The sequence below is a fragment of the Rhyacophila brunnea genome, unplaced genomic scaffold (assembly GCF_057557595.1).
Source record: "Rhyacophila brunnea isolate RB1 unplaced genomic scaffold, BYU_Rbru_1.0 scaffold_5, whole genome shotgun sequence".
In the NCBI taxonomy this organism is placed as follows: Eukaryota; Metazoa; Arthropoda; class Insecta; order Trichoptera; family Rhyacophilidae; genus Rhyacophila; species Rhyacophila brunnea.
In genome coordinates, this window is record NW_028233170.1 from 11,185,802 (window position 1) to 11,200,224 (window position 14,423).

The 14,423-nt window shown below is 30.9% G+C and overlaps 1 protein-coding gene across 2 annotated transcripts; it reads left to right on the forward strand.

Moving 5' to 3' along the window:
• The first annotated feature begins 1,849 nt into the window (after positions 1 to 1,849).
• On the forward strand, positions 1,850 to 13,166 carry LOC147066044 (sodium/potassium-transporting ATPase subunit beta-2-like). 2 transcript variants are annotated; one of them, XM_085955207.1, is made up of 6 exons: positions 1,850 to 1,922; positions 2,937 to 3,050; positions 3,485 to 3,666; positions 5,247 to 5,360; positions 6,459 to 6,624; positions 12,735 to 13,166. In XM_085955207.1, the coding sequence occupies exons 4-6, from the start codon at positions 5,301 to 5,303 to the stop codon at positions 12,836 to 12,838; spliced, it is 330 nt and encodes a 109-aa protein (XP_085811333.1). In that variant the 5' UTR covers positions 1,850 to 1,922; positions 2,937 to 3,050; positions 3,485 to 3,666; positions 5,247 to 5,300; the 3' UTR covers positions 12,839 to 13,166. The 2 variants fall into 2 exon arrangements, with proteins under 2 accessions (XP_085811333.1, XP_085811334.1); XM_085955208.1 differs by lacking the exon at positions 3,485 to 3,666 and having other exon boundaries at positions 12,735 to 13,165.
• Positions 13,167 to 14,423: the final 1,257 nt, after the last annotated feature.

The following is a 14,423-nucleotide window of genomic DNA, read 5'->3' on the forward strand; positions in this document are numbered from 1 at the left end:
GTTGATACTTTTAACTTAAGGTAATGACTAAAATATCCTAATAACTAAACTAAAACTAAAAATAAACAAGGCAAGAAAAAAATGCTATTTTTTAAAAATCTGTAATGTTGTATTCAATTGGAGATCTCTTAAAATTGTATGTTGATGCTCTATAATAGTCGTCAATGTATGATACATATCCGAAAATACATTTAACGATTTTAATCAGGGTAATCAGGCATTGCAACGTATGCCGGGTACTCGCTAGTTTATATATATATATATATATATATATATATAATATCTGTTATGTGTGTTTCTATTTCTATCCAGTTTTATCAAACCAGCGATGAACCGACTCCGCGAGGTTATCGTTAAATCAGTTTATCACTAGTTTGGTTCCGTTTTTCTTTGCATGAAATAATTGAATATGGTCACAATTCATAGACAGTAGAGTTATTGTGTTATTAAAGGTTCGTACCATTGAAACTGAATCGAACAAATCAAATCGGACGGTTTGATTTTTTAGATTTGGGACCATTTGGTAAAACGTCCACGGGAACGCTGTTCTGACGCAGTAAATGTATAGTTTTTTTGTTTCTCAGAGACCCCTTTTTATTTAGGTAGGTACCTACTTCTTGTCACCAAAAATGCTTACCGAAGAATTCAAGAAATTTTATTTCAAGCCAAAGTCAAGGGATTTTTTTACGTTTTTCGAGCAATTTTTTTCCAAGTTCACCAACTCTTCTTATATTGCGAAATTATAAAACTTTTCACCAATTTATCGAACGGAAATATCGTAATTTTAGTACTTCTTACATATTTTTTCCGATATTCAAAATTATAGTATTTTGGGCGTACTATACCTTTTTTATATCGTACATAGTACGCAGACCAAAATTATAGTACAAATACTATAATTATAGTACGGTTGGCAACACTGTTCTGACGACTAATTAGTGTTGCCAGTACTTAAAATTAATTCAATAACTTATTTGTCTCTAAAAAAGGAACACATTTATTTATTGAAATGTCAACTTGTTATGAAATTCTAACCTCCTATCGTCGTCTACAATAACACAAATTTAACTGTCGTATTCATTTATTTTAAATGTGCAAAATATAAATAATGCTTCATGAATAGGTAGCCATTTACATAGTTCATTTATAAGACTTATAGGTACCTACTTATGACAAAAGTCTTTAAAAATTACTTTTGCTCAAAGCTTTTAATAATTGCCCACTTGTTTGATTGTTTTCATGTCGACGACAGTATGATATTGTGACATAGACTTAGACGACAATCGAAAATAAATTGATAACATTCGTTAGGTAATATAAAACCTGATCATTTCGGGTTGATGTAGTTTAGAATCTCCGTTACAAAATATAAATAAAATAAAATAAATTCTTGGTCTGACATGATAATATAGGTAATGATATATTAAATCGAACTCTATACATAGAAAATATGGCTGGAATTTTAGGATAATAACACCAACAGCGGTTTCTTGTTTGCGTATGCTTATTTATGAATAATAGGTATTGATTATTAAGCTATAATATACATAATTTAAGTGAGCTGCAAATGTCTAAAATATTAATATGAACATCTCACTATATATAAATGCCGAATAGTGCGTATCATCACTTTGATAGATCGACATTAGTCTATGGATCGTTAGAATTGGTTTGACGTTTCATTCCAAACCATTTCTGACGGTTTGTAATGGTTTGATTTTCAATCGAACACTGAACCAAACATCACATCTCAAACCGTTTCCGGTTTACTTTCTACCCATACAATTTGTACGTATATTGTCTATAGTTTAGTTTATTTGTTTCGTTCAGTTCCAATGGAACGAACCTTAAAATAAAAATGAAGGTGCTAAAGGACTTGTTTGTTGTTGCTGTAGCACTCGTTTTAGCGGTATCCGTGCAAGGTAAAAAATCTGTTGTTTTCGTATGACTTTTTTCCAGCTGTTGCACGTAATTTTGGTAATTTGGTTTCAACCTTTTTATGCATTCAATATTTTGTAGTTTTGTTACATTAACCAGAAGGTATGATAATATTACTGCGTCAAATGTACTGCGATAATATTTGTGCAACGAAACTTTATCTTGGAAAGTATAATTATTATGGAACTTGCTTAATATTTACAATTATTTATGATTTCTACATACGATTGATTTGGACACATTTCAGAGTTGTCTCGATGATTTTACAGGTACGTGACGTTTATATCCGATATCTTCTTACATACCGTAAACGTTTGCCATATTATTGCAATTCCTTTACTTTTATCCCATAAGAAGTAAAACCAAATACAATGTTGCTAACTGTTTCAACATATTTTTATTTATTCATTATTGTATAAGCCACTATTTAGTAGATAAACATAAAAAATTAAGAATTAAGCGCCGACAAGTCCATTATAATGTATAATTATTATTCAATCATGAAATATATTGGTATTGTCTGATTTTTTAAATTGGTATTTCGGTATTGAAAAAAACTGGAATACCAGTATTGCAGGGTGTAATTAACCAGCTCATTAGTTACTTAAATTTAGCTCAGTCAAATGAAATGGATTAACATTTTAGGGAACATTTTCAATCAAGTACATTAAAAGCTCGCCCGTTCGTTATCATGTATTCACTTGATCGGGGTTTTAAAGCGATTATGTGATAATAATTTCCACTTTATTAATCAGGGATTCTGAGTTAATTTTATGATTTTCGATTTTTTTTTAACTTTTTCTAATTTTAAAGCAGTTGTTATATATAATTCTGATAACATTTCAAACAAAGTTGTGTATAAATAAGTTTTTAACCGGTAGTAGGTATTAAAAATAATATTTTAAAAATATTAAGAAAGAGTGACGATATGAGTCATGAGTCAAATCTTCTTGCATTCTTGAAAATATTTATCGTTGGTAGGTACTGTTTATTTTCAGGTCTTCGATTCCGGCCCATGCCATCAAAGTCCAATAGCACACTCGTCTGGTAAAAAGCTAAAGATCTGGGGAACATCAAATACTGGACCAATGATATTGACAATTTCTTAAAATGTAAGCTTTTAAATTATATGATTTAATAATTATGTAATAAAAGGTGTCTTCAGGTGATATTTTAGCATTTATTATTAGGTTTTTTACGTAATAAACATATGTAATCGTTCTAGGTAAGTCCTTAGTATTTATTATCAAACACATGCCTTCACTTATAAAAAAAAAATCTGTAGCAAGAATTCCAATAGTATTGTAAATTTTAATACAAATATTATTCAAGTTGATAAAATATTTTTTAGCCGATCTTTTTTGTGAATAAAATACGATTTTTCTATTTCTATTTTTATTTCATTAATTTTGTTATATTAATTTAATATAACATTCAAAACCACACTTATAAGCTGAAAATTTGCTTGAATCGCACAAGGAAAATTAAATAATGCCAAGATTTTTGATAAATTAGTGCATTCTAAACGGATTATTTTGATTCCCAGTGTACTTAGAGAATGACTCAAAAGTGACAGGGTCCGACAACCGCGTGGCCTGCGACCACGAGAGACCGCCAGCAGCAGGAAAGGTGTGCAACGTTCCTGTAGACACCTGGAAGCCGTGCACCGCGGAAAATAATTATAACTATGATACATCAGCGCCGTGTATATTCCTCAAGCTGGACGATGTAATTGCTAACTATTGTTATAAGTATACCTAGCTTAGCATTCTAAGTAACTAAAATAAGCAATACAACGAATAATTCACAAGATTTGAAAATGTCACATTCATTATTGAACACACATTATTTGAAAGTACTTTGACCGTAATCTACTATATGAGGGTTTAAGTTCCGGACCGCGCCATATTTAAAGTATATATATTGTAAGTATGCTTCTGAGGTGTTTTAATATTATCTGTGTTAAAGAAAGATTGATTTAAAAAAAACATCAACAATACATTTTAACATTGATCATCAAAATCATAGTTATTGGAAAGTTTGTTGGTTCGTGGTTATATTTTCGATTGGTAATAAAATAATATTACTAACTTTGTTTACTACTAAGTGTCATTACTATGTTGATAAAATTCGAGTTACGATATGTTATACAGAGTTGAGATTTGCTTTTTTAATATATAATTAATAAAAAGTCTCATCGAGTTTTCTGCCATATTAAGGGTTCCTAAGTTAATGAATAGTATAATTATTATCATGATTGATTGCCAGTAGAATTTTAAACTGATGATGGTACAATGAGTTCTACAATAATCATTTTTTTAATACTTCTGAAATACCAGCATAGATTGATAATTATTATAAAAAAATATTTAAGTCCGGTCGATGAGAAAATAATATAATATGAAGCAGTGGCGAAGGCTCCATAGTAGGTGATTATTTGAAGCGTACCTTCTATACTTTCTATCTATTTTTCTTAGGAAAAATAGATAAAAAGTATTTAAATTTAAATAAATATCAAAATATGCGGGATCTAATCTATCGTCAGAATAATTAATTAATATTAAAAAAATAAAAATGAGAGCCATCTATCGTCAGAATTTAGAATAAATAAAAATTAAGTTACAAGAAGCGCCACGTGTTCTCAGCGAGTATTGAAATATCGATTCATTCGAGCGGCGTGCTTGTTGTATGAACTGCGTGTCACGTGACTCGCGGTAGTCTGACTTTTTTCATACGAATCTATAAGCTTAAAAGAGAAAGCCTAAAATCTTCGCATATATTTAGTGTCGATGACTGCCGCTTTATTCAAATAATAATTAGTAATGCGATAATTTAAAAAAAAAAATCTATGGGTTCAATCACGTCATGTAAAAATAGAATATTTTTTAAAATAAAGAATAATTTTATTCGTCATTATTATGTTTTAGTTAATTCAGTCATAGACCGAAATAATAATTATATTATTTTTTTTTTGTTTAATTGTTTGTCATTTTGATCTGTTGATACTGCTATATTTACCGATGATATATTTTTGGGCGTATGTTACGTGTAAGTATAGGAAAATACATAATTTAAATTCATCGCTCAATTATATATCGTCAGTGAGCTCGTGAGATTTAGTGTGACGTTGACATCAGTGTGTACCTATTCATCAGTAGTAATATCTTATTATCGTCTTATTTCCGTAAGTATACCTGACAAGAGTGCTCTTTTTCTCAGATCTCCACAGCCTACCTCTTTCCAAAAGTCACCCTTCGCCACTGATATGAAGTGCCCTTTTGAATAAAAGCATCGATTTAAATTTTCAGATTTATAATTGGAAGCCCGAGACATACAATGGCACAGATGCACTGCCATCAAAAATGCCCGAAGACCTGAAGGCGTCCATTAATGATTTTGTAAAATATAAGCCGGAATTGCTTGTAAGTGTACTTTTCATTATATATTCAATATCATGTCATTTGAATCAAATAGTATTCATTAAAATATATACATAGAAATACGTAACCTGTTAAGGCCGGACATGCTCAGCGTAGGTCAAAATGGAGCTTTTTTGTATTTTCAAACATGATCCAGGACATTCCTTAAACGTTGTAGATAATTTATTTATATAATTTTGAAGCCTTATTATCCTTTATATTTATTTTAGACATTTGATGACTGCATAAAGTATTTTTATTACATAAAATAGTGTTCTTTTAAACCTCTCGCTCTAATATTTTAGAATATAGTCATATTTCAGTACATCCATGTGCAGTGGTGTTGAGATTTATTACATTTATTAATTTTTAAACGCATTTATAAAACCATTAGTATAATTTATGACGAGATAATTTTAGTAAAATATTTACGATAAAAAATTATATTGATAATCTCTGTGAACCCAAATTTGACTAGAATTAGGCATTTTATTATTCAAAAATGGGCAAGATTAACACATTTGAAGATAATTCTAAAGATACTAATTATAATTAATGTCTTTGACCATTCAAGTGTGATAATCATCCTACGAATAATGATTGCTTTATAATAATTATTGACATAAGAATAAGGTAGTGTTTTTTTGAAATACGCCATTTTTTTGGCATTCCCCAGTGGTTAAACTACAGCATACGGCCGTAGCCATAAATCGACAAACTAAAACTGATTTTTTTTATTATTCAACTTTATGTATTATACATATTGGAGCTTTGTAAATAACTATTATTTATAACAATTAAAGACAACGGCATATTCAAATTTTTTCTTCATTTAAAATAATTGTCAATAATATGCAACAAGAGCTACAAACTTTGATACGTATATAAAAATACTACAGGGTTAAATCATTTAGTTATACAGGTAAAAAGTATCTAATACCAATGTCACTTTTGGAAACATTTCCTCAATTTTAAACCCACTCATACTAAAACGATATTATATAATGCTCATTTTTTTAAATCGACCGATTCCATAATTTTATATAGTAGAAACAGAATTTTGATTAAGATGACTATGTTTGCGTTGTTTATTTTGTCCAGAATACTGTGTGGGTGTCATGCGAGGGTGAATCCCCTGCAGATGTCGAGAACATCGGCCCCATCCAATACATCCCGAGGCGCGGTTTTCCGGGTTACTTCTTCCCGTTCACGAATACGGACGGATACCTCAGCCCCCTTGTGGCTGTTTTCTTCGAGGATCCTATGCGTTAGTATACTTTTTACATAATTTTTATTATAGATGTAATATTTTTTAAACATTTTTGTGGTCGATGAAAGCGCATCGATACATTTTAACATGCATATTATAGTTTATCATACAATAATATTTTGGTAAAATATATATTATTTATAAATATGACCATTTCAAGAATAAAAACCGACGTTTGATGAAATAATTACAGGATAAAAAGAAATTTTTATATACAACATTTTTAAATTTTCTGTTGAATTATTATGCTCAATTATTGTACTTGTACTTGATATGAAGTAAATAAAAAACAAACAAATATATAACGCACGCATATACCAATAATTTAGTTGCTAGGACCACCTCCTTAGCAACCAATAATAGTCTTTTAGTTTTTACGGATTTTTCAGAAATAACTTTCCATACAAAACAGAATTAACTGAAAATGAATTCAATTCTACTTAAAGATGGCTAAAAGTGTTAAAAGAATGCATTGGCGTCGTGTTCTGATATATTCTGAAAATTCCAAATGTCTAGCTAGTCCGGAAGTTAGCTAAAAATCGTTTGCAAGATTTGTACTGGGCAAAAAACCACTGGACAAACAAGAATACGAGCTAATAAAAATGTTGTAAAAATCAGATGTGATCTCCACATTTCGTCACCCTAGTTATAACTTGTTATGCGTGCAATTTATTCTTCTTCTTCCAAGTCAGGTATTCATTCAGATCATATTAATACCGAACGGTGCCTCTAAGAATGCCTGTCGCTCAAAAAATTAGGTTTATCGATTCATTTTGTATTGATTTAGGAGATATTGGAGAATTATTTCTAACATATAAGTATAATTTATGGTAGCATAATATACAGGCAAATACAGTTTTTCATATAAATTAGAATTTTACGTGTAGTTATTTTTATTAGAATCTAGGTAATAAATAAATTAGAGAAAGGAATAACTGTGGCAAATAACCAGAAACTGATATGTCCAAAATAAATTTCAGGACGAGCATTCGTTTCGGTTGTAGTTTTTAAAAATACTATGTAAGTTATATATTTGAAATATTTCTCTATAAATGGATACCAATGAAAATTAGCTTTAAACAACTATTTTGATAAATAATACAGTATTACTATAGGGCAAATTGCTGAAATTTCGATATATCATGTTTTGTTTCTTGAAAATGTTCAATGTATCTATTACTAGACATATCATAATAGTATGTTAAATATAAACAATTAAAGACATTTCATTACAAATCTTGGCTTATTTAAAGTGGAAAAAATAAAACAATATTTTGAAATCGTAAATTATACTCCCACGTCATAAAATATTGAGTAGGTACCTAGATTAAAACAATTAAGAAGTAAAAATAATATTCAGTAAGTCCTTGCGGTTCCACAGGTGTTGAATTGGACGTTGTTATAACTGAACACGCTAATGGTACTATTGTTGGAAGGAAATGTCTCTCTCTTTTATTACCATTAAAGCCCATGTGTCAAAAAGGTTTATTTTCATCTAAAATGTGTATTTCAATTGAATGATTGTAAAGGGTTTTGGGTAGCGTAACCACTTTATGGACAACCAATTGACCGTTTCTTTATTAGTGTCAAAGTTGATTAAGTATGTATCAGCATAAAAAAAAATTTAAAGGAGAAAAATGCATCTCGATTTATTTTGACGACTTTCAATGGTCGTTCTCCTCTAGCATTTTTAACAAAAAAATATCAATGATTTGTTATTTGTATTGAAATGGTCGAATGTTTTTTATTGGGCATGTGTCTGAATAAGTTATCGTTATCATGTATTTTATGTCGCTAATATTTTAGTAATAGTAGAGGCAAGACGCTATCTCGTCTGATCCTCTTCACGCAATCCCTTCATGTCACATGTAGCAATATGTGGTGTCTTCAGTCCAGTCCCGTATTGTATCATTCATTGTGAAGAGCAATATCTTGTAATACACAATGTTTATCTGTAATACCAGCATGGCCCCCACATGGGGGGGGGGGGCTGACAGGGCTCTAGCCTATGGGCCCGGCGTGGCGGTCGACCAGATAAATGAGATAAACACACATCTTAAATTTTCTCTGATAAGTAGTGAAAAAGTCGCCTGCGGCGCTATTTTACTTCAGGTTTATTGACATTTTAAAATATATGGTCGTGCAACGCAATTTTTGGTTGTGTGTTAAAAAATCTGCATTGAATTTTATTCGACCTCGAAAACCATTTGGAAAACGTCACTAGAACATCAGACTGCCTTTAATCTTAGCGATATGTAGGGGGGCCGCTAATGATTCTGACCTAGGGGCCTGCTTTAGGATGTGGGGGCCATGCATACAGGTGTTGGTAAACATTGTTGTAAGTCAAATACCAAGACTTTCACATTCTTTTGATTCTTGTCACGAGACATTCCTACGTGATGTAGTTATTGTTCTTTTAATATAATTTTGTCCGCTTCGTTTTCCATCCTTATTTTAACAATAAAGGAATTACACACTTTGCATGTATCTATTTGCGGTAAATTGAATTTAGCCAGTTTCTTAAAATACTTATATAAGTATTAAAACCCATATGCTCGCGAGCTTATCGTTATTATTTGATTTTTCAACCTTCTATAAATCATATAACTGTACCTGTCATAGAAGACATTTAATGTTATTTGTGGTATTCTTGTAGGAAAGAACAAATAATATAATTTTTGTAAGGTAGACAAGTCACATTACTGATTTAAACTAAACTAAACCCAGTAGGTACATTGATTAAAGTAACAGCATATTATAACATTACTAAGAGCATGGCATAATCTAAAAATGGTAAACTATAAAAAAGTTATTAATAACATTGTCAAATAGGTTATTTAAAATTACTTACTATTATTCTCATACTCCTGCGCGATTTGAACTAATAATTTAGTACTGGAACTCAATTTTAAATGGATACAACTTTCAAACTATTGATCGCAAATGTCACTTTCACACACCAACTTGGGAAATCAAATATTAATAGTAACATGCATAAATTAAAGATGTCATAATATGTTTGCCATTGTTCAAAATAATATTGATGTGACCACATAACACGTTTTGACACATTACAGATTTTTAACAAAGATTTTTAGTGAAGTGTCATAACTTGATATGGGCACTTCAAATCAAAATATGACCCTTATATTTTTTTAAGTAATGTAAAATATCATGTGTGGTCTCACTAAATTTGAGATAGCGTTATGTATGGTAGACATGTCATCTTTTGACAATAAATATCATATTAACCATGGTATATCAATCAAAATTTAAAGAAGGCATATTTTGGACATTTGCCACAGGAATAACATAATATGTATACTAGATAAAATTTATGAAATGCGGTTATCAGTAAATATCCCTATAATATATTATCTGATATTATACGATTTTAATAATAATTAATAACATGCACATTATATTCATTTTCATATCTGTAACCATCGATAGTGACATTGATAAAAATTGCATTAATACAGTTTGGAAAACTCCATTTCATAATTTTTAATCAAATAGTTTTGAAATCCGTGAAATTCATACAAGAATTAACATTTTAATTATAGTTGTATAGTTTTATCAGTATAAGCCTGACACATAAAAATGTGAGGTTAGAATCAGTTTTCCGGCAAAAACAATTTGACAAAAGCGAAAAGGGGCAGTAGTGGGCAGTTGTGCCCACTCACTAACCCGGTGGCGGCGCGTCGCGGCGCCTGTTCCGCCCGTCGTACTGTTATGTCCTGTCGATGAGTACTTTCCGGAAATAGGTGATATGGCTGGCAGGTATCCTATATGGTTTGATGGTGTTAACCTTCTTTAAGTTTCTTACCGGAACTGGGACAATCTGTGAGACTCCTTGATGTTATTCTTCACGGTTTTACGTTTATAGACCGTATTGTCTTGAAGGTAAATTTGTCAGGAGAATTACCTTCTAGGATGCTGGAGCGGTGGACGTTGATAATTGATTGTGAAGACGGTGAAGTAAATAGAGTTTTACGTAAAGTAAAACTATACTGTTTATTTCAGTTGTAATAGTAGCACAAAATATTTAACAGACAGAGCTACGTATTAGGTGAACGGTTTCAAGGCAATAGACAACAGGGGTAACATTCCCTGAGATTATACACGATTCACTTTAATGGGTTTTTGACTTGAACAAGGTCTATTTCATCTGCACGTGTTCATTATGATATATGCTTTACATTAACAAGAAATATCAGTTGTAAAATTATTTGACTATGCAGGTGTCCATTCTAGCTAACCCAAAAAGATGCACACTTGTGCAATTAATGTAGATAACAGATTGCTTTACCCTGAGTATTAAATATAAGCTCGTAAATAATATTGGTTATTACCAGTTAAGTGCATTTTCTGGTTTATGTTAGTGCTTGCAAGAGCGTGGGAGCAATTTTAATGACGATGCACATGTTTAAATTGACATAGTTAAAATAGGGTATGAAGTGCAGGTGTTTGCCCCAAAAGGGTGGGAAACAGATTGCATGAGCTCGTAAATAATATTAATAATTATCAGTTAAGTGTATTTCTTGACTTATGTAAGTATTTTAAAAGAGTAGTAGTATTTTAAAAGAATCAGTATGGATAAGAGGTTGTCTTACTTTGACTTTAAAGTGATATTTGTATAAAAAATACATATATCATTTTATTTATAACTGCAGGTGTGCATTTGGTTTAAGACGTTATTTTAGTTAATTTACTGCTTTTAGATGTTGAACTGAATGTTGTGAGATTCTTTTGAACATTTCTTAATTTGACACAATCAAGTAGGTACATAAATGTTTATATTATATTATATTGTTTATTATGCTATAACCAAATAGTATTGTAAATTAAATAGATGTGATGTCTTATTATAACAGTACGTCATGCAATATTGATTTGGCCGATGCGCGCGATGTCCATTCCAAACACATTGACTACTCTATCGCGGTCCCATATCTCGCATAGTCTGGACCATAGATGTATTAAAAGTATAGATAGGCAACGATTTGGCTTCCTCATACAACTGAATGAAGCATGCCAACAACAGCCGATAACTTACGAGAAATGGCGACGCGATAAAAAAAAATGCAGGGCATCACGGAGGATTTACTTCGGTCATTATAACGTACCCATATAATATAATGTTAACGTGGAAATTTTGCCGCAAATTGATTACCAACCTGTTTCACCATACTTTTTCACCATACTTGCCGGCTTCACCATACTTTCATATACCATGCCGCCCCTAGGTCTGGACACACTTTATTCATCATGAATGATGGAAATGCTGCGACGATTTTTGTGCTTTAGGATCCATTCATCTGCAGTGGATTTAAATTTATAAAACTGTAATATTATGTTGCGGGCATTTGAGAACATCTGAAATATTCTTTTAATCCACTGTAGGCATTTGTTTTCAATAATAAATTCAACAAATATAACAATAATTGAATTTAAAAAAATGCATTAAGTTATTAAATAAAAATATTGATATTAAACATTATATTATGCCGACACTATTAATTGTAAATTATTTTTAATACAAATATGTAGATTTATTTTAATTTCTATGAATAAGTGTCAGCACACAGCACACGTTAGCTTACAGCTAATAAAATAAAAAAATAAACTTTTGGTGTACTTCTTAGTAAAATCACACAACTCTAATTCCAATTATCAATATAATTTTATAATAGCAGTAGGTACATTAGCTTTTTTCTAATAGTTTTATCGAGCTTGGCCTCTATATAACCCATATTTATAATTTATTCCCTTAATATTTTTTTCAAAACTTTGTCAAAAAAATGTCTAGGTCATATTAGATATTCGTTTTTGTTATAAGCCTATTTACATAGACTTCTTATTACAAATTTAATATAACTTTGTTTGTGTTCATAAGGTCCATTGTTCGAAAATCGTGATGACTGTCACATGATTAAAAGAGACGCTGCTATAATCCTTTTCCAGACTACGTTGAGAGGTCTTATACTATAAAACTTCCTTGATACTTGATCACCATTCACTCCATGTTAGTTGTATCTCCTCTCATCTTACATGTGTACAATAACGAAACATGATGACTAATGGCGTCTGTGATATGATTTCAGGTGAAGTTTTAATCAACATCGTGTGCAAGGCGTGGGCCAAGAACATCAAGCACGACCAACACGATCATCGTGGCTCCGTTCACTTCCAGCTGCTGGTGGACTAAGAGTGCGCAATGGCGCCAACAATATTATTATTATTATAAACACATTATATCTGATTTATTTAATCGACAACAATGACAAAAAAATTATCAGTTTCGTCATTTGAAAACTTTCTTTCAGTCATGTGTTCCGTTTTGTGTAAGTATATCGTATTGTATTATAATCCACACGGCACACACATATATATATTAATACGTAATTAAATAATGATTAAAAATTAAGTGTGCATAAATAAAACTGCATGCAAGAAGTTAAGTAACCATTTAAAATAATTTTGTTTATGCTTAATGTAAACATTTTAAAAGAAATTAATAAAACATATTGGTTATAAAATAGTCGTTTTATTTCACTAGCCTCTCCCAATTTTCTTCTCATATTATTTTACGATTGTGAATTACCTGAAACTACTATTAAATTGTGTATATTTAAATATACACACATACACCATAAAGTTCAAATTAAAAATATTAGATGGTTTTCTTCAGAAAATTAATTATGTCCAATGGAAAGGAAGAAATAAATTAAAGCAAATAATATTATAGTAATGCCAGAATCCAAAACACGTGTAATTAAACCATTAATGAATATGCCATTAAAATTTTAAACTAAATGAATAATATCTGTAACATAATTAATTACTAATGAATTTACAAAAATATACTTGAATGGGCAAATACTAATTATTTAAATAAATGCATGCTACGAGCTACGATCGCAATTATCCACTTATGGATTTTACGTGAAGTACGCGCTACGTCTGTGAAAAGGTCTACGCCGCTACGTCTGCTACGACAGGTGCATTTTTTTATTCTTTTAATTAATGTCTATGATTATTTTATAATTATGTATTATAATAATTAATATATTGTATTAAAACCATTTTTATGTGATCAAATCAGTAGTAATTAAATTATTATTTTCTCGGTTATTATTATTTATGAGTGAGTTTGTTAAATGTTTATATCAGTATTGAAATATTGTAACACTATGTAAAATGGTGTCAAATTCTAATAGCAGTGCAAGCCATTCGTTTAGGTGTTGGTAGCTTTACTTTCAAATGACACTAACACCGTTTCAAAGTGATTTTGTCGTAACCGCAATGGCAAAAGAATAACAATATGTCCTTCCTCTCTCTCTATCTTCTTGGTCGTGCACTCATGGCTGAGGATCGTGACCACATTTAAATTTCGCCTTCCTTTGAGCGACCAAGACTTCAAAGGCATCAATTGCCTTTCGTTCTCTTGCCTTCAGGGTCTACGACTCGACTCCGTATAGAAATATCGAGAACACTAATGTTTGCACAAGCATCATTTTTGTGGCAATCGAAATTCCCCGATCCTTCCATATAGTGGTAAGGCGTGTCATCACATTTTTTGCAATCTGTGTGCGCCTTCTTATTTCCGCATCCGCCCTTTCCACTGATGGTCGATCCCAGATATACAAACTCGTCGACTGTTTTGAGGTTTTGGAGTGTAGGTACTTGGTGTTGATGGAAGGTTGGCCCGATCAACAACTATTAACTTGGTCTTATTCCTATTAATAAGGAGGCCGTATTTGCGACTCTCTTCCTCTACCCAGTGTAGCAGC